Raw genomic sequence first — 20438 nt, 5'->3', positions numbered from 1 at the left:
TCTTCCTGGAATTGCATATCACTGTCTGGAGTTTGTAGAAAAGGCTCCTTGAGTATGTTCTGAGCAGGCATCACTTTCAATACCAAATGTTGCTGTTTGATCTCTCCTGTCTTAGTAGAATATTTAACAAGATGCCAACCATGGTGTCTTAGGCCTTGCAAGAGATGATCCTTCAGGTATTCTTTTACTTTGGTGACTGATTCCTGATGGCTCTGTCAAGACACACTCTTATAGTATCTTTGGCTTTGGGCACTCATATAGTTGCAGGCCCTGGGGTCTCTATAACCTGTAGAAAGTTCTTTCTAGCCCATACTTAGGGTGTTACCTTCATTAGGGCAGAAATAGGTAATGTACAGTGTTGTTCATTCCTGTCAGTGGGAAGAGGCCAGGAACGTTTAGCCTTGACTTGCTGGGTGAGGATGTAGCAGAGTCCACAATTAGGCCTTTCTACATTTCATGGGTCTGATGTTGTCAACAGTCTTCACATTTTCATCTGCATGCCTGAGGATTTAGATGGTGTGTTGTGCTGAGAGTGTCAGTGGTTCTAAAGCTGTTACCTCACAGACTGCTGACAAGTCCCATCAATGTACATGTTTAAATGTGCATATTTAGTTCTTGCAGCATAATCCATTGCTGGTCCTAAAAACAGACACTTTGCTACTGCATTGTTTATTTATCTATTTATTTTGTTTTTGTTTATCTGTTTTTTTCCAGCTGGCTTTAGTAAAAAAAACCCTTTTTGGCAGAGGCCTGGAGAGAAAAGCTGCAATATATTGCAAACATTTTTCAAACAGACATTCAGTGATATTCATGAACAGACATTAACTGATATACTTTAAAATGACACATGCATTTGTTAATTAGATTACATTCATATGAAAAAAGAGGCAGCTATCAAAGAGGTATATCATTGGGTTTGTCAGATAGATAGCAGATCATTTAGAAATTCAAAGAAATGGAGGTGAGGGAAGAAAATAGGTAGGGCAGAAAATGTTAATATTGTAGTTAAGGGGGTGTAAAGCAGTTTCAGAGACAGTTGTATATATGGCCATCGTAAGGTTTATATTAGAATTACAGTCGTGAGGGATGAGCTATGTCATTCTGCATTTAATCACAGAGTTCAGATAGGAATACCAAATGTCATCCTTATTTGCTTGAGGCCACTGAGAAGTGTGTGGTTCCATGCATTCAGGTATATGACATTCCTGAGACCTTTCCTGTTGTGAGTCATGGAAATCCTCCCTTATAGAGGCAAAACCCAGCTCCCCCTTAATCCCTAGTTTGCCATTTAAATTTTCTGCACCCACTATGTCCTCCAGTGTATGTGTAAGTTCCCCTTTGGACAGGGAGATATTGCATGTGAGCTTGCATGTAATCTTGACTTAAGAAAGATATGTATATATTACTTGAATCTTTGTTATTTCATGATCAGAGTACATGTTTTTGATGTTTTTGCACAGCATCATGACCTTGTGGATGGTGGGATTGTGGCTGAATCCTGGCTGGTTGAGAAGCTCCTTATAGAGCTTTTGCATTGTTACGTCTCTCTAATTAAATTTATTAGCCATCCAAAAAAAGCAATTGTAATATTTCACAACATAATCTAAATGAAATGTAGTCAAATATGTAAAATACAGTTGCGCCAAAAGCCAGCTAAATTAAATGAATACTGTGTATTGTAGTAACTACTTTCAAATGTGACCTTGAATGTTTTATATAGCTGCAGCAGTATATAATAGAAGTATATAGTTTCAGTTGTGCAATTTAGGGCATTTCCATTGTAAACAGGCATTTTACTAATAAAAAGTTGTAACTACTGTGACACATTACCTTAAAACAGTCTTATGGAGGGGTAAAACAGTCTTACAGATTTCATATACTGACAAAATGTAAATTGTCATTTTATATCACAAATAACATCAAAATTAATCATTATCCCCTTTAGTAACAAAAAAGCATTTGTCTTTACCAACCAAAAACAACATTTTACTTTTATTAAAAGCTGTATTTAATTAACACACAATGCTGCTGCTACTAGTACTACTACTAATAATAATTGTGAAAAAGCCAGCTAGACAGTGAAATCCAGTTATTTCAGACTGCCTTCATGTGCAGGAAAGAAACTGTCCTCCTCCAAAACTAGATACCATTTAGTCTGCAGTACAGTCAGACCTTCTGCTAATGTAAGTATCTCTGGAAACTGTCTGCTGGTTTATCTTCACCCCTCATACACCGCACCACCACCACCAGGCAGAAATCAGTTATTTCTACTAATTCATACATGTACACTGGCACTCGCCAGCCATTCATTTTCCTCTCTCTCAGCTTCACACTATTTGATCTTTTGCTCCAGTATAATCATACCCTCTGTCAGCCAATCCAGATACATATGCTAATTTTATGTCAACTCCTGGCCAGTCATCTACTCTTTTTTTGCTCTGTTCCCCTCTGTCAGCATTCAGGTTTTGTACTGTGGTATTCTGAAATGAATATGCATTTTGTTGTCTGTCTGTCTCTCTATATATGTTTGTATGTAGTATGTATAGTGGCTTTTTCATATACAGAATATATATGCCTAAGCGTACACTTAGCGCATAAGCATTCGTCATTTGGGAATAAAAATAGTTTTCTTTACTTTGGGGGGAAAACATTTCAGTGTATGGTCTTTTGGGTTTACTGAGCTGAGCTTTGATGTTAGTGTGCCTGCATTAATAAACCTTTTATTTAAAAGTTAAATAATACCTGGGACTCCCAAAGTTATACTGTTATGGTTTTCTCATTGGAATTAGTTGAATTTTTCACTGGCTCAGAGGTTTGATACTTCAGATTCAGAGCTAGAATGCTGGTATACCTTGGTGACCGGATCCTGATTTGAAATTTAAATACAAATTATTTGACCATATATTCTGTAAATTTAAGTGTAACACACCTCTGCATTTATATGAATGCTACATTTCTCTAACCCAGAAAGGACACATAGACCATCCTGCCATAAAAAATAAGAAAAAAAAGAAACAGGAAAATTTTAATTCACGTTGAAACTGTTGAAACAATTATTTCAGCCTGTCTATACCATTCTCACACTTCCTTCAGACATAAGCTAGGTCTTGTTGTAAGCATAACCAGCAGAATAATAAGTCTAAAAAGCAATTTTCTGTATTTATTTTGCAACACATTGATCGTTCTTCCATTATTGGCTTGAAAACAAGCAGCATGAACAATACTGGCCATTAATAACTCATTCAGCTATTCTTCTTCTCCATGTTGTTGTTGTTTGAAAACTCAAAATAAAACCAGTTTGCTAAAACTTCAGCTTTACTGCTTTATAATAGTCCCGCCAAGGCCACTGAAGCCTTTAGATCAACCTTATGTTTTTTTTTTTTTTTTTTTTTGGGGGGGGGTGACATTTTGCTTTTGTATCTTATTCACCATACATATTAAATCAGCAACAATTATAACATAATCCAAAAGCATATCCAAAAGGTACCAAAAATCAACTAGTAAATACAAAAGGTACCCAGGTCCTGTGAAACAATAAAGCGACAGAAAGTAGTCAGGTAAAATGCTTTAATCCAAAAGTAAATACTGTAATCATAAACAAATCAACAAAAAAACATTAACGCCTCCAATATTACGTTTTTGTTTGAAAAGACTTCATCAGATGTGGGCTAGGTACAAGAAACATTAATTTATATGTTAAAAGAAATGTCATCATTAAAAACTGACCAATCACAGTAAAATTTCCTAATCGTTTAAAACACATAAAAGTTCATTTAGAAAATACATGAATCCACATAGCTGTGTATAAATCATAAATAAATAACTAAATATCATTCAACCTGTGAATAACTAAATAAAACTTTTTTTATGTGAATTAAGAACTTTTTGTTAAGACCTGAAATACTTGATTAATGTTAAACGTAAGCTTAAGAGAAGGATGTATGAGCATATGTATGATGTTCAGAATGGGAAGGAGAACAATGCTCTGTAGAAACATAAACAAGAATGCTCAGAAGCGTGCTATTTGTTTTTTGTGATAGAAAAAATAAAAATAGATGGACATGGGGGTTTGTAGGAAGAGAAAATTGAGTATAGGGAGCTTTGGTGGCAGGTGACTCTGCAAGCCAACAAGTGGCCAGGACTGAATGAATATATTTCAATAGCTCACTTGCTCAAATTGAGATCAGCGAAACTATAAGATTTATTTATTGCAATAAGTGAAGTCTCAATGTACTTATGTATTTTAATGGATTTTAAGGTATTTCAACACAACATATACATATATACAAAAAATTTTAAACAGTTATTATATAAATATCTTGATTTAACTGTGTGTATTGGTCACAGTTTTTATTTATTCATTCACTGTAACATTTTTTTTCTTTCTCTATTTTAGTTTTTATTAGATGTAATTTATTCATTGGCCAGTAGAGGGATGTGCAGGATCATTTTTAACATTAATCAAGTATTTCAGGTCTTAACAAAAAGTTCTTAATTCGCATGAAAAACCTTTTTATTTATTTATTTATTTATTTATTTATTCACAGGCTGAATGATATTTAGTTATTTATTTATGATTTATACACAGCTATGTGGATTCATGTATTTTCTAAATGAACTTTTATGTGTTTTAAACAATTAGGAAATTTTACTGTGATTGGTCAGTTTTTAATGATGTAATTTCTTTTAATATATAAATGAATGTTTCTTGTACCTAGCCCACATCTGATGAAGTCTTTTCAAATGAAAACGTAATATTGGAGGCATTAATGTTTTTTTGTTGATTTTTTCGTTATTACTGGATTTACTTTTGGATTAAAGCATTTTACCTGACTACTTTCTGTCGCTTTATTATTTCACCAGACGTGGGTACCTTTTGTGTCAACAATTAGAACAGCTATTAAGGAAAAAAAAAATAACAGCCCATGCGCAAAAAGGCTGTAAACACATTGCTTAATTTGGTATAAAGCAGCCAAAATCTGTTTAACTTTTCCATCTAATGTGGTTATCATAGTAATGTTTATATAGAGATTATACAAATACCTTACAAGTCAAAAGGAGACACAACCCTGTTATCTTAATCACATTAAAACATTTTAACTATTAAAATACCGCAACAAAACATTCACTTAAAAATATTCCTTATCAGCCTGAGAAGCTTATCGAATCTTTCCCACAGGAAAACTTATAATCTCAATATTAGTAAAGGTACTAGTAATACGTCCAAATAATTATAAAAAATACGTAATATCCTATACAGAATTGGCATATCCCAACCACATCTCTGCAAGTCTAGAAACTTAGCATTAAAATTATATTAATCTTTAAAAACATTCATTAGCTGGTAGTACCACATCCAAATAATTATAAAAAATATGTAATATCCTATACAGAATTGGCATACCCCTACCACATCTCTGTAAGTCTAGAAACGTACCATTACAATTGTATTAATCTTTAAAAACATTCATTAGCTGATGAAAACATTCAAATTGCTTGCTACATACCACAGACAATGGGAATGTCCTACATTCATCAGTAACCCACATTAAACTTAAACCTGAGTAATTGAATACAGATTAACACAGCTATTAGAGCCTGCTTATGTAGCGTAGTTATTCACATCAATGAAATCAGTTACATTCACATAGAGGTAAGGCACAGTAACTTTTGCAGCAGCCCAGTTTTAGGCAAATTGTCACTCTTGAAGTGACACCCACACCCCTTGTGCAAAATTGGGAAAAAGGGGTTGGATGGATGGATGGAAACTTATTAAGAATAGTGCAAAAATGGCTAGCACAAAGAAGTGTTTGTTTTTCTGCAGCTAAGTTCCCATTGCCTGTATTTTAAAGGTGTGAAATATTAATTTGGCTAATATTCAAACTCAGTTAAATTACATAAAATTAACCATCGGTGTACTGTATCTTATTAGACTCAGTCAAAACATGGATATATAGCAGGCCAGAGAGATCTTTGTCTTCCACAGACGACTAACAGTGTCCCCACTAGTTTTCACAGATCGTCAATTTTAGCAAATGTATTTAAAGATTCACTTGCATTATTTTCAAAATATTAAATAATTAAGCGAATGAACATACTTACACTATATTAACTTGTGAACATTAATGCAAACATTCTTTTTTTATATAAAAATAGGCACCATTAAGAGAACTGAATTTCAAGCAGTGATATTAAGACAGCCAAGATGGAAAATAATTCTGACAACTTGACATACCATGCTTTAGCTTACTAGTAATTTCAGCATTCCCTAGTGTGCTTAAACAAACTGATTTTTTTTTTAGTTAAATCTGTTCCAATTGATTATCCAAATCCTCAGTAACCTCCAGAACACACGCGCATCTGACCTGCTTTCATATAAAATCAGCCAGCAGAATTCTAGAGACGTGTTTTTTTGTAGGTGGCAAGCCCCTCACACCCACCATATGTTTTATATTGTCACTTCAAGGTCAATGCAGCTTTGAATGCTCTTTTAAACCTCAGAGTCTAGCGCAACTCATGTTTTCAAGCAGATATACATCACTTCTGTGTGGAACAGTAAAATATGAACAAACAATATAATACTTAAGGAATTGTAAAAAGTGCAGTGGAAGGCTGAAGTATGCCCTTTTTATATAACGAGTTCTTCACCATGTGCTATATAAAATTAAAATCGATATTTGTGCTATTTTCTGCTTAGAACGACATAGTACATGTAAGTATAATGGTGATTCTAATTATATTTTGTTTGTCACTGTTAGGAGCAGCGCCTCGGACAACAGTGTATGTGAGGTGCTTTGCATTATGAATGTATGAGATTTGACACTGCTGCTTTGGGCTTTAATTAATCTCTGGCATCCCCAAATAAGGTTTACACTGTATTGCTGGAGCACAGAGCTATAACCACTGACTTCACTTGATTTTAAACATATCACTGTCAACCCCGAGCTTTCAGGGCTACCTTAGTAACAAATTACTGCTAGTAAATTTATCTTGGACAAACTTGTATATACACATGCACACATACACACACACTCTGCCACCAGCCAGATCAACCTGACACAGTCAAGACCTACTTACTGTGTACTATTAAAATGAGCCATCATGACTGTCATGTTATCTTTGGCTGAGCAGTCTCTCTACAATAGGCAAATGCCAACAGCTATAATTAACTAGTTTTCTGTATTTATAAGTAAAATGATTAACAACCTCATTCTGAAATTGAATAGTGAAATTATTTACGTAAAATTAGGAAATACACTTTGAAAATTAAATATACAGACAAAAAATGCCTATGAAATATAAAATAAATAAAAAATGAAAAATTGTTAATAGAAATGTAATTTTCGAATACCACTGCCTATGAGCTCCCTGGTAATTTTTCTCCTTTTCCACCTACCAGTACTGCTGTTTCTACTAACTGAAGATGACTGTACTGTTTTCCTATTAAGAACACTTAAGAGTTGTAAAGGGTCAAGGGCAAAGTCTATAAACAGAAGCTCACTGAGTGCGGACAGCAGGCTCTCACTCGCTCTCTCTATCTAGCTGTTTGTTCTTAGCCGCATTCCACAAAAAGGCTTTCTTCGCTGCTGTCAGGTCATAATGTCCATAAGGGAAGAGTTATTCACATCACTTGGAAAAATTCAGAGGATCATACTGAAATGAGGCAGCACTGGGAAATATACCATTACTACTACCCTTTGAGACAACCCCCTCTACATTTAGTAGAGGAGCCCTGGCTCTTACAGGGTTCACAGGCAAATATCAAGCTGTCAGTCTGCTGACTATTACAAGCCTAACCAATAACTAGAAGTCAGAATCAAATCCTGTACCTTGTATCTGTGAGGTAAAGACCTTAACCATTATACCAACTCCTCCCTCCAGCACTGAGTTAAAATTCTTAATCCAGGTAATACCCTCCAAAGCGAAGTTGCTTAAATTAACAGAAAGTTCTAGCATAAATTAGATTGTTACTTCCCGTTAAAAGCTATACTAGTGAACTGTAAACTGTTCCAGTTTCTTAAGTGAGTATGAGACAGTTTCACTTTTCATAGCTGTAATGCACCTTCACTAAAAATGTAAGCATTTACAGAAATTTTTTTTCTTATTTCACACCTTTGCTGTATTTCTATTGAAATAACAATGACAGGTTTTGTACTTTTTTTCACAGTGATTATTACAAACTGCTTTTTCCAGTAACAGTACTTTGCTTGCATTCTAGTTGCAATCCTAATGGTATTATTTATATTATATTTTAGACTTTAGATGTGTTTATCCCTTATGGCTTATATTTGAGGGTATTATATTTTGAGTTTAAGATAGGGCAACTGGAAATAGTTGTATGACTTGCAGATTTTTTTCGTAATTATCCCATCTTAGTAGCATGAAATGATCTCTTGAGAAAGATATAAGGTTGTTCATCTATTTTATAATGATATTGCTGAACTTGTTCAATGATAAAACTTTTTTGTTGTCAAAATAGGTATTACAATATAAGAAAAAATGTGGAGACGTGGAACAGCAGCTCCTTGAGAAGTCAGCAGAATTGGAACAGCAGCGTTTGACTGTAAGTGTTCTGCCTTTGTTTTCAGCTTCTGTTGTCACGTTATTAAAGATACTGTTATAGTTTCTAGCCTTTCTGGAATTAGAAATTTTACCAGCCTCACAGTGTAGACAGTGTAGCCTATACATTTAAAATGGTGTATGTGTGTGTATTTATGTATATGTATATATATATATATATATATATATATATATATATATATATATATATATATATATGTTTACCTTTGAATGTTCGAACGTGCACATCTGCGAACCGTTTACACGAAAACTGAAGTGCCGACTTCTTGAAATGTCGCATAAATATCGACTTTTGACATTTCCGATCACTTCACCACTGAAACAAGTGCTATCATGGTTCAAAAAGGAGACGAGATTTTGGAATTCGGCGCTTCGGTTTTCACGGTTTCAGAATTTCATGGTTTGCAGTTCACAGCAACAATTTCGAAGATGTTTCCATCGAACATTCAAAGATAAACCATATATATATATATATATATATATATATATATATATGTGTGTGTGTGTGTGTATATATATATATATATATATATATATATATATATATATATATATATATATATATAAAAGGATAGAAATGTCACACAGTGAAAACACTGGCTTGGCTGGGTTTTCTTGCAGTTTTTGCTGAACGATTTGCCTATATGACCCTTTTGCCCTTTGGTTGGGATGTTAGTTGGGATATTTTGCAGGCCCCTTAATCTTTATAGTCATCAGCTGGGTTTAAAAAAAAAACAGTGTTTCTAAAGTATACCCAAACTATCCACTTATGCAGTCCTGACAAGGTCAATAAAAAGGCCAAAACATGCATGTTCACAACTACTGGCTGTAGTTTTATTGGCCTGAATGTACCTATAAAGACTTAAAAAGTAAGTCATGGGCATTCAGAAGACATGTAGCTGAAACACTTGATTTCTTATATATATCCCATGGGTCTCTATTACAGGATCTCACAGTTAAAACTCTGGCTTGGCTAGGTTTTTTCTTGCAGATTATATATGTGTATATATTCATTTGATTGATTTTTTTTTATGTTTATTTTCTTTATTGACCGACTGATTGGTTGTTTGTTGATTGGATTCATCTCAATAGGCCTGTGGCCTATTTTAGCAGAAGTCTGAGGTGACATTCATGCTGTCTAGGGGAAATTTGGCTGAGACACACGGGAAATTCCCCCACTCTTCTTGTTTGATAAGTATTGTGGGATCTGTAACATCCATGAAAGTTACTACCAGCTAAGGCAGATGGGAACTTGGTTTATCATCTCATCTAAAAGATGGCACATGAGAAATGCAGCATTACCCCCACTATTGGAAAATAAATCCAAGCATCTGTTGTTGGAAAGAACCCAGTCTTCTTACATCAAACGTTGTTCTACATTGAGTCAATGACTCTGCTAATTATGGAATATGTTGCAGTTTATTTATTTTTCATTTGTTAAGTAATTATGTTTTAGACTCCCTTTCCTGCTTTGTAACTAAGATTTTAGCATGTTTGACAGTGGCCTGAACCTCTGTAGACTGGGAGAACAAGATAATTTGTTCCTTTGGCACACAGCATTTTTCCATGTTAGTAGTCTCCATTCCAAGTACAAAACATCTCTGAGTGAAGGAATTTTATTTACAAGTTGCTTCCCACTGTGCATTACATTATAAATGGGTTAGCGTGTGTCCCAAAAACAGGTTTTGTTTTGGGTGCTGTCTGTAACCGAATCACATTACTTTGGTGGTGTACATGACTGTTACTGACCATTGCTGCTGCTGAGTCATCAGCACAGCACCCTTCTTAACAAATCCTGATGAATAATGCAGAATTCATCATTGTATATTGTTTTTTCTACTGTTAAATACATTTTTTTCTTTCACCTTCTCCTTTATTGAAATTTCTGTACTATTTTATGTCTTTGAACAGCATGACCTTCCACTGCAGTCATACAGTCACATCACTGCCCAAATTGTTTCCCCTAAAACAGTTTAGCTCATATATGTCCTTTAGCTGCAGCCACCCCCCCCCCCCAACACATATACACACAACTTTCCAAAGCAATGTATAAAGAACTAATGTTACCAACAAGATGTAACAGTTGGTTTACGTTAGGAAGGTTTGTGGTCTAGATTCTTGTGGTTGGAGAGTGTGGTCTACACCCTTCTAAGCTGGGAATTGCTGCTTTATTTAAACTGTTTTTGCTATTGTGACTGTGATTTTTGCTATTTGAATTTCTAGCACTTCTGCATTTTATAGCATAGGCTAGATTCAGACTTGCTGAATCTAGACTGCTTGGTATCACTTGAGCAGTAAAACCAACTCTTCACTGAGATACTGAATGATCTGAGGCATCCTTTGCTTCCTACTAACTATAAGTTCCTGCTTTTGCTCTTTGCACATTTAATTTGTATTTGCATTCTACTGTCTGCTTGAATTGTCTGAACTGTTTTCTGCCATATTTTACTGTATACTGTAGTAGTTCAGCTGCATCATAGCCCATTTCCAGATTTGCTGTTCCTGGGTCTGTTTTGTAACTTATGAGCTTCAGATTCAAGCCATCCTTGTGGGTGAAGACCCTTCTGCACCCTTATGGGAGGAGAGTGCTGTCTGGGTCTCGTCTTATCGAGGGTGATTGGAGTGTACTGCTCAGAGAGAGCATCTTTATTGGCTAGTTTGAGTTAAAAGGGTTATCTCTTGTTTTGTTTAAGGCCTTTGTTTACACTTGTCTGCATGTAGCACACCATCATGCACTGCTGCATAGTGGTGGTCACCGTTGGTGGTTTAGAAGCAAATGTTTTGCTTGTTAAATTTTCCCTTAGCACTTAGCTTGTGGTCCTCCAGAGGTTTTTTGTGGCCCTGCTCTACTATCAAGTGGAACACTAAGCCTACCCTCAGAGGTACCAACACAACTCTAAATGTGACCTCTTTTCCTGACCATATAAATTTACCTAACACTATGGACAAACAATTTTCCACAGTTTCCCAGCCACCTTGATCGACATGGGCATCCTGAGGCAGAGTAGCAACTGCCTCATGTTCACTGACAACCCCTATAATCCTAGTCCACGCAAACTCAACATGTGAGAGATGCAACTATATTAAGAACCTTGAAAATCTGTGCTCTCTCACACCAGTTAGTACATATGACAATGAGCAGGTTGACAGCATGCCCACCTCACTTCCTACTCCACCAAAACCCACCTCACATACCTACATATGCAGAGGTCCTCACCAGCAGCATACTTAAACACCAGAGACCTCCCAAACACAAACACAAGCATGCTACATATGATACTTTCTCTACAGAACACAATACACATAATAGCTCATGTACCAGTGTCTCGCCCATCAAGCCGTTAAGGCAAACCACAAACCAAATATATTAGTTATAGGTGATTCCATCCTAAGACACATAAATGTCCCTCTCACCAGACTGGATAAGGAAAATGTTACAGTCAGCTGTGTGTCAGGTGCCAGGATACAGTACCATGTCACACATGCACTCTCAACAACAGGTACTGTTATGATTCCGTCATTGTCCATGTTGGTGTGAATGACTTTAGACATACGTCTCTGGACTATATGAAGAGAGACATGAATGAGCTCTTGAACTGTCTGTCTTAGGCAGGTATGTCCCTAGCCTTAAGCAGCATTTTGCATTCACCTAGGATGATGCCTCAATACAAACAGAAAATGCAAAAATGAAAGTATACTGTTCTGACACAACCAGGAAATAAAATCACAAAATGTGTATTAAAAATAACAAAATAGGTAAGCGCTTTTGTGCATACACCATGCACTTCATCAGACCATATTACAACAAATCAACATGGCCATAAATAGTCAAAAGATCAAACAATTAACAAATTGCATAAAAGATTCAATGAAACATTCCCCCTTGCCTTCAATACAGGTTTTAAAGGTATAGTCCCATTCAAACCAGGAATCTTATGTGCCTGGAGAGTAGTGATCCATCTAGTCTCAGCTACTTCCACTCTGTTAGTTATTACACAACCACAAAATCTAGAATCTACAAGCTGTAGAACCAAAAAACTGAAAGTATGATATGGATATGACTTAATATGTCTATACAGTGCACTAGCTTCATCTTTCCTTCTTATATAACTGATATGCTCCAAAATATGTTCTCTTAAGGAATGATTGGTATTACCTACATAGTGGCTGGTGCAGTCTCTGCAACATGCTAGATAAACTAAATCACGACTACCACAATCTGCTTAAAACCTAGGAATGAACCCAAAACCATTGCTCGGTTGCTCTTAGGTCTTTGTCCCAGATATGTATCTACAAGCTTTACAGGCCCTGCAAGTATACGTACCTAACCTGGAAAACAAGGGATGTGATTTGACCCTATGGTGGCCATAACACAGCATCCTCTTAAGAGAAGGTTTATTTTTAAAACTAAAAGAGGGATGGGGCCCTACTATCTCCCTAATGGCATCATCAGCCATCAACATGGGCCACTTTTGTGAATCTGTAAGACTGTTCCTTTCAAAAGGTGCAAACTATTCCAATGATATGGTGTTTTTGATCTGCTTTTTATTGAGCCTTCTTCTTGAGAATAATGTTTTTGTGTTCAGTGAGCAGATTTATTTACAGAAGACTGGCTTGTGCCAATAGCTACGCCAGTCTTGTAATGGCACAGTGGGACGAAGAATTTGTTCTTGGGGCTCATGAGTTTGTTTTGCATCTTAAATATTATAAACACTTTGTAGATGACATTTTTCTATTATAGGATGGTCCACTGAATGTTTTGGATGAGTTTATTATGTATTTAGAAAGGACTACATCCTTTCTTAGGTTTACTAAGCATGTGTCCTTTGATGCGATGGATGTTTTGGACGTCCAGCTTATTAAAAGTGATGATGGTTCACTAGAATCTAGGCTTCATAGGAAGGCATGCTGGAGGATCGGTCTTTTACACTGTACCAGCATGCACCGTGGATATGTGTATTGGAACAGTCTGAAGGGGAAAGCCTATAGAATGTCCAGATTACATACGGATGATAAGTCTTTGCCGATGACTTGGCAGGTATACAAGCTTTGGATGGGAGACCCTACTTTTACTAAAGCCAATATGACATGTTGACTGACCTGTGTTGATGGTGACTTTTAGTTTAAAATAATCTCTGGATGCTGTGTTATGGCCATGATAGGTAGATACATATCTGGGACAAAGACCTATGAGCATCTGATCAATGGTTTTAGGTTCATTCTTAGATTTTAAGTGGATTGTGGTAGTCGTGATTTAGTTTATCTAGCATGTTGCAGAGACTGCACCAGCTTCTATGTAGGTGAGACCAATTATTCCTTGAGAGACCTATTTTCTAGCATATCAGTTATATTAGAAGGGAAGATGAAGTTAGTGCACTGTATAGACATGTTATGTCCTATCCAGATCATACTTTCAGTTTTTTGGTTCTACAACTTGTAGGTACTGGATTTTGCGGGGGGGGGGGGGCTTATATAACTAAAAGAGTGGAAGTAGCTGAGACTAGGTGGATGACTACTCTCCAGGCACATAGGATTCCTGGTTTGAATAGGACTATACCTTTAAAACCTGTATTAAAGACAAAAGGGATTGTTTCATTGAATCTTTTATGTGATTTTTTTAAATTGTTTCATCTTTTGATTATTTATGGCTATGTTGTTTTGTTGTATTATGATCTAAACCTATTTTGTTATTTTAATAAACATTTTGTGATTTTATTTCCTGGCTGTGTTTGGACAATATATTTTCATTTTTTATTTTGGTATCATCATTCTTCATTCACTTAGTCTGTAACTATCACACCTGATCCCTCCAACAGCAACTAAACTAAAAAACTTCTCCAAAGCAGATTATAATCTCTTAAGGGATGGTATAAATAGCTTCTCTGCATGTCCCCTTTCAGATGGAACTGGCAACAATGCCGAGTTCTACACCAGTGTTTTATACAACACCTGTATAACTGCACTGACTTGGCCATACGTGATAGGACCAAAACAAGCACCTCAAGGAAGAGCAAAGGAGTGAGCCCTAAACTGGAAACACTCCCTCATCAGCTTAACCAAGTGAATAAAACTTCTTGTGAAGTCCTCCAAAGCAAACTATAAATCTAAATTAGCTTCCTTAACTAAAGATAGCCATAAGGCATTCTTTAGTTATATCCATAACCTAGAAGGAAAGGCCCAGAATTGTGCAGTAGTTAATGATACCATATATACAGAGCCTGTGGACATAGCTAACCTGTTGGCTGACAGGTTCTATGAAAACTTCACTCCCCTGTCCCCACCACACACACCCCATGACATTCCTGCCACCTGTCCCCTACCTTGTAGCTCTAAAGACCAGGTTGTTAATGCTCTCTCTATGGCCAGGAGTACAGCATCTATGGGACCTGATAACATTCAGGCTGTGTCCTACACTGGCTCCAACAAGAATTAGCAACACCATTGGATACTCTCTTTAGTCATAGTCTAAGCACTGGCTTCATTCCAGCTGAATGGAAATGGCCACTTTTATTACCTTGCACAAAGGTGGTGCTTCTACTGACCCTGCGAACTAAAGAACTGTTAGCCTGACTAGCCTTATCTGCAAGGCCATGGAGTGTGTAATTCTGGACCTTAACAACAAAGATATAGGTAATCTCCAAACCTTTGACCCTACCCAGTTTGGATTTGTCAAAGGGAGATCATGCCTGTTAAACCTGGTGAACTTCTTCGAGACAGTCACCAAAGCCCTGGACAAGGGGAAATCTGTGCATACAGCCTACCTAGATTTAGCCAAGGTATTTGACACTATCCTCCACTCAAACATCATTGACAAACTCTCTCAGCTAGGTATCAACCCTTATATCATTAGATGGGTCGCTAACTCTGGCTCACTGATAGAACGCATATAGTCAAAATAGGGGAATCCACCTGATCAGTCCTGGGACCTCTACTATTTGGAATCTATTTCTCTGAAGTACAATCAAAAACTAATGGTCTGTGACAGACAAATTTGATGACTGAGTATCTTACACAAACAAATGATTGGTGCCAAAGTCATAGTCTTAAACTCAATGCAAAAAAATGAATTATCATCCCTTTTTGTAAGGGCAATTTTTTGCTAACTACCACATCGATAGCAGCACCTTAAGTATGCACTCAGTGGCAAGAGACTTGGGCACAAAGGTTGACGACAACCTCACCTTTGATCACCATGTCTCCACAGTGGTAAGAAGGAAATTCTGTATTGTTCATCTCATAAGTAAGGGCATTGCCTCCAGAAAAAAAGAAGTTATAACATCCCTGTACTCTTTCCTCATCAGGCCAATAATTGAGTACAACACCCCTTTTGGTATGTACCTTTCCAAGCACCTGCAGCAATTGGAGAGACCACAAAGGTTCCTCACAAGGAAAATTCTAGGTCTTCAGCATCTGTCCTATGTGGATCATCTGAAATCACTGTCACTTCATTCTGTTTCATGCTTACTACTCAAAGGAGATCTCTGCCTTGCATACAAGGCAATCTCTGACCATGCTTTATTGGAAATGCTGCATCTCCATAAGTCAAATGGTACATGGTTTATTCGCTCTAAAGACCTTAACCTGGTATGTGACATTAATAGAACCTGCTTGAGGGACAAATTTGTTTCCCAGAGATTACCACACCTTTGGGACAGACTCCCACTTCATGTCGAATAGAACACCTCACTGGTCCTCTTCAAACACATTCTGGATGATTGGATGGGTAACTGTAAATTCACCCCAGGGGGTTCCACCTGTGTCCCTCTTGGACAGGGGCAATTCCTGCTGATTGTGGAAATAAGGGTAGAACTTGTCTAGGATTTAAGGACCCTTTGGCCATTAGCCTAGTAACTTACTATGATCCTATGGTAAGAGTTGTCACAGTCATATTGGATAGGCATGTATTTCCCCCATTTCCTCTCATTGCCTTTTTTATAGTGTTTGTACCTTGATGTAGTACTACTTGTTTAGGATGTGTATGAGGGTCTCTTCTTGCTTAAAGGCACTGCGTCATATTGGTTTTCAAACTTCTGTATTGCAGTCTGCTTATTTCTCTAATTCTGAGCTTGGCCTCACACTTTTTTCCCCTTTTAACTAATTTTTTTTCAGTTTTCATAAAACCATACAGTTCTGTTTTCATTTTTTGTTTGTTTTATATGATGTAGTATTTGAAAATGTCACAATTTTGTATCTAAACGCAGTTATAACTGAAAAATATTAAAACAGCTCAGCTGTAAACCATAATAACCAGTCATTTCTTAACAGGTTTAATAGGTGTAGTAGATCATGCAGTTGAATAACAACAATTACTTTAAAATCAATCCTCTTATTAATTAGACTTGACAAAAATGAAAACAAAATGATGCACTTCACAAAAGGCTCAACCCCCTCATCCATTTTCTTTCCTCTTCCATTGGGGAATGAGGTACATATTCATTAGAATTAAAGTAAACTTTTATTTTGACCTGTTTCAGTTTTGTTTGTTTATTTATTTCTGTGTTTGTTTGCTTGTTTGTGTGTTTGTTTGTCTTAGTTTACCTGTGTAGTCCGACTGAGCAAAGCCCATTTTCAATGGAAACCCAGGAAAAAAAGCAGCGGTAGGCACATTTATGATACTCAAGACAAAACAATCTTTTTTACAAAGATACATTATGTAGATAGCTCTTAAGACATCTAGATGCAGCAGGTAATTCTATACTGACACTATACAAAGGTAGAAAAGGTATTTCTTCTTTGGTGACATTATAAAACACTTAATATGCAAACAGTTCAGGAGGAATATATGACAAGCTGATATTAGCTATGACTTATAAGTCATGGGTAAGGAAGGTTATAGTCTAAATGGTAGGAATAAATAAAACTGAGTGTGATATTAGCCTGCATGTAGTTGTAGTTAAAACTAAAAGAGAGAGAGAGGTATTGTATAGTTGATGTCAAGGTTATTGGGGGGGGGGGGGTAAGAATACTACGATACTTAATGACATAGAACTTGGTCATAAGATAGTGGTAGAGTGTATTTGAAAGAGACTGATAAAGTGTGAAAGAAAGAAATTGTAATGTTAAGTGGGGATTAAGGCAGGAAGGAAATTGAGGAGTGGTAGAGAGGTTGGGATAGAGGTTATAAAGGGATAGGGATATGAGCTGACAAAGGAAAATAGAGTTACCCATGTGAGGAACATATTTCATACCCAGGCTGTATAGACCTTGAAATTTGTCCCCTAAGGAAGCTAGTTTGACTCATTCTCCGCCAAGTTCAGAAACTGTCTTCACATATTAGTTAACTTGTCTGCTTTTAAATTCAGGTCTGAACCAGTTTTCTTTGTACATTTGTAATCAGTCTTGTTTGGACAGGGCAGAGGGGTCTGAGATTGCATTAGTTTCCTTGTAATTACTTTAATTGCCATAGCTGATAAGCATATTTATGATATCTCCATTGTTTTGCCCCACTAGGCTGACAGCTTTCCTGCTAATGTGTCCTTTCTTTCTTCTACTGAAATTACTTCTGTCCTCTTTCCAGTTTCTGACTTGAATTCCCTCTGTCTAAAGCATTCCTAAAATAGTACGAGTTGCAGTGCCTCATTTCAAGCTTCTAATGGTAGGGGCGATCTTGAGTGATGGAAGATGTTGATATTGCCTTCCAGCGAAATTAATGCCAGTTTATGCTTAATGCAGAATGTACTTTTCTGTGCCAAAGGTTTGCTTTATTCCATTTCAACTTTTTGCTGATAAGGGTTTCCTCTGTCTACCCCTGTTTCCCATATTTTTACATAGCTATGGATTTCATTGCAGTTATATTCTGCTGTGCGTCTTCTTAACCTTTTTTCTTTTCTTTTAGCTCCTTGCCTCAGTAGCCATCAGACTCTCCCACCCTCAGCTTGCTCAGTGCAATCTATTCATTCCTCCAGGAAGCGAGACCCCAAGAGCCTATTCCTCTAGTGGCCCAATGCTAGAAGAGAGTGCAGCCATTGCCCATTAAAGGTAAATGGGTTTCTGTTTAAGGTGCAAACTCCCCCCTTGCCCATGTCAGATAGTTTGTTCTGAGTTTTAGAATTCATTTTGTCTCAGTAAGGGTATACTGCTCACTTCTGTAAGCAAATGATGCCTCCGGACTGCTCTGCCCCTAGAGATGCCAGTGGTCTTATGTTATCCCCAGTCTCAGCTGGGGAATTGACAAAAGGAATGAACTCCCCAGGCATGCACCTGATGCCCTCCCCCCCCAAAAAGAAATTAGCTGGCATAACCACATCACTTTTTCCTTTCCTTGTGCCATCTTTGGCAGGATCTGAGCTGCTCTTTAAACTCTGGACACTAGGGTCATATCTGAGGCTTTATGCTTCTCTGTCAGTGTGCATGTTCTTAATCTTGCAAACTATGTCTAAGGGATATTCTTTCCTTAGAAATATTCAGAATCTTAACCACAACTGGCATGGCTTCGTTTGCACTAATGTCTTTGTTTTTTCTTCTTAATGTATGTGCAGAATTCTGCTTTTTCATTCTTAATGTAAGTACAAACTTAGTGAAGTGCAAATCAGCCGATCTCTTAACCTAAATTCTTTTTGAAGATCCTCAAATGTCCTTATCTCTGAAATTTGTTAGAACACTCAGTCCTACCATTTTATTTCTATGTTCTCTCATTTTATTACTTATCAGTTTCTGTCAACTTCATTGTGTTTTATTTAACAAACTTTTTTTAAAATTTAATACCTTTATTGAATTATCACGTGTGACATAGGCAAGCATACATTTATATAAAAGTAAAGAAAGCATTTTAACATGTTCCAGTTACAAACATTGTACATATCACATACATTTTTGTGTAATTATAATCAATTCAGCATTACATAAATTAGTCAAGTCACTTCTCTTAAACCTCACTTATTCTCTAAAACATGTGTATTGTTGCCAAAGTTTCTATTTTTCTATGTAACTTGTTTGTACATTTTTCTAAATATCCCACTTAAAGTTCTTTTGTCTCTGTTACAATATTCAGTACTTCAGATACAGTCGGTTTAGACTTTGATTACCATGTTCTAGTAACTGTTTTTGGCAACCACCAGAGTTAAACTTAACAAGACCTTACTATGTCTATGCAATTCATATCTTGTATCCCTGCTCAAAAATGTTGTTTTCTTAGATACACCCATTTGCTTAACCAGTATTTCTGACAAAGTACTCAGCAGGGAATTTTTAAAGTCTGCCAACTCATTACACTCCCAAAACATGCGTTTCCAATTACCTCTTTCTTACATATCACACCTCTAAAATTGGCCATCTACCTGAGGAAAAATTATTTCGAGTCTGCCTGAGATATAAAAATACCAATGCAACACTTCCAAGCAAAAATCCTAGATCTTCTAGACTTTGTTACATATTTGGGAGCCATACATATGTCCTCTCATTATTTCTTTGTAAATTACTTATCCAGTCTTTCCTCCCAATCTTTTCAAACCTCTTCCGATTGATTCCTATAGTTATCATGTAATATTTTATATACCCTACTAATTATCCATTTGTAACAACAGCTTCTGTTCTGCTTTCAACTAACTCTTAACAGAGCAGGACTTTCACTTCGGATTCTCTTTTCCTTTACTCTTTGCCTATACCCTGATATCAATCCCTGCAGTCCAAATATCTCCTTGGCCTCTTCTTATTCTATTATCTTTCTGTCTCTAGTTGGTTCTTTTGTCAGTTTTCTCTAGTAAATTCCAGCCCCCTTTTGTCTTTTCTCAGTACCCATACTTGCAGTCATCAGTGATGGCAAAATTTCCTTTCTCCATTCTCGTGCTGGCTTAGATTTTAGAATGCTTTCTACTGCTTTATGACTATAATATTCTGTATGGTTGCTGTTATTCTCCTTA

General features: G+C 36.5%; 1 protein-coding gene across 1 annotated transcript in view; it reads left to right on the top strand.

Moving 5' to 3' along the window:
- Nucleotides 1–20438, top strand: part of CROCC (ciliary rootlet coiled-coil, rootletin) — a 2018646-nt gene that overhangs the window by 426274 nt on the left and 1571934 nt on the right. Inside the window, exon 4 of the mRNA XM_044061829.1 lies at nt 8480–8563. Within this exon, the coding sequence (XP_043917764.1) occupies nt 8480–8563 (84 nt within the window). The remainder of the gene's footprint in view (nt 1–8479; nt 8564–20438) is intronic.

This window comes from Protopterus annectens, chromosome 2.part0 (genome assembly GCF_019279795.1).
Source record: "Protopterus annectens isolate FY-2018-M chromosome 2.part0, PAN1.0, whole genome shotgun sequence".
NCBI lineage: Eukaryota > Metazoa > Chordata > Ceratodontiformes > Protopteridae > Protopterus > Protopterus annectens.
Note: the sequence above shows the minus strand (reverse complement) of the source record. Positions and strands in the feature narration are given on the sequence as shown.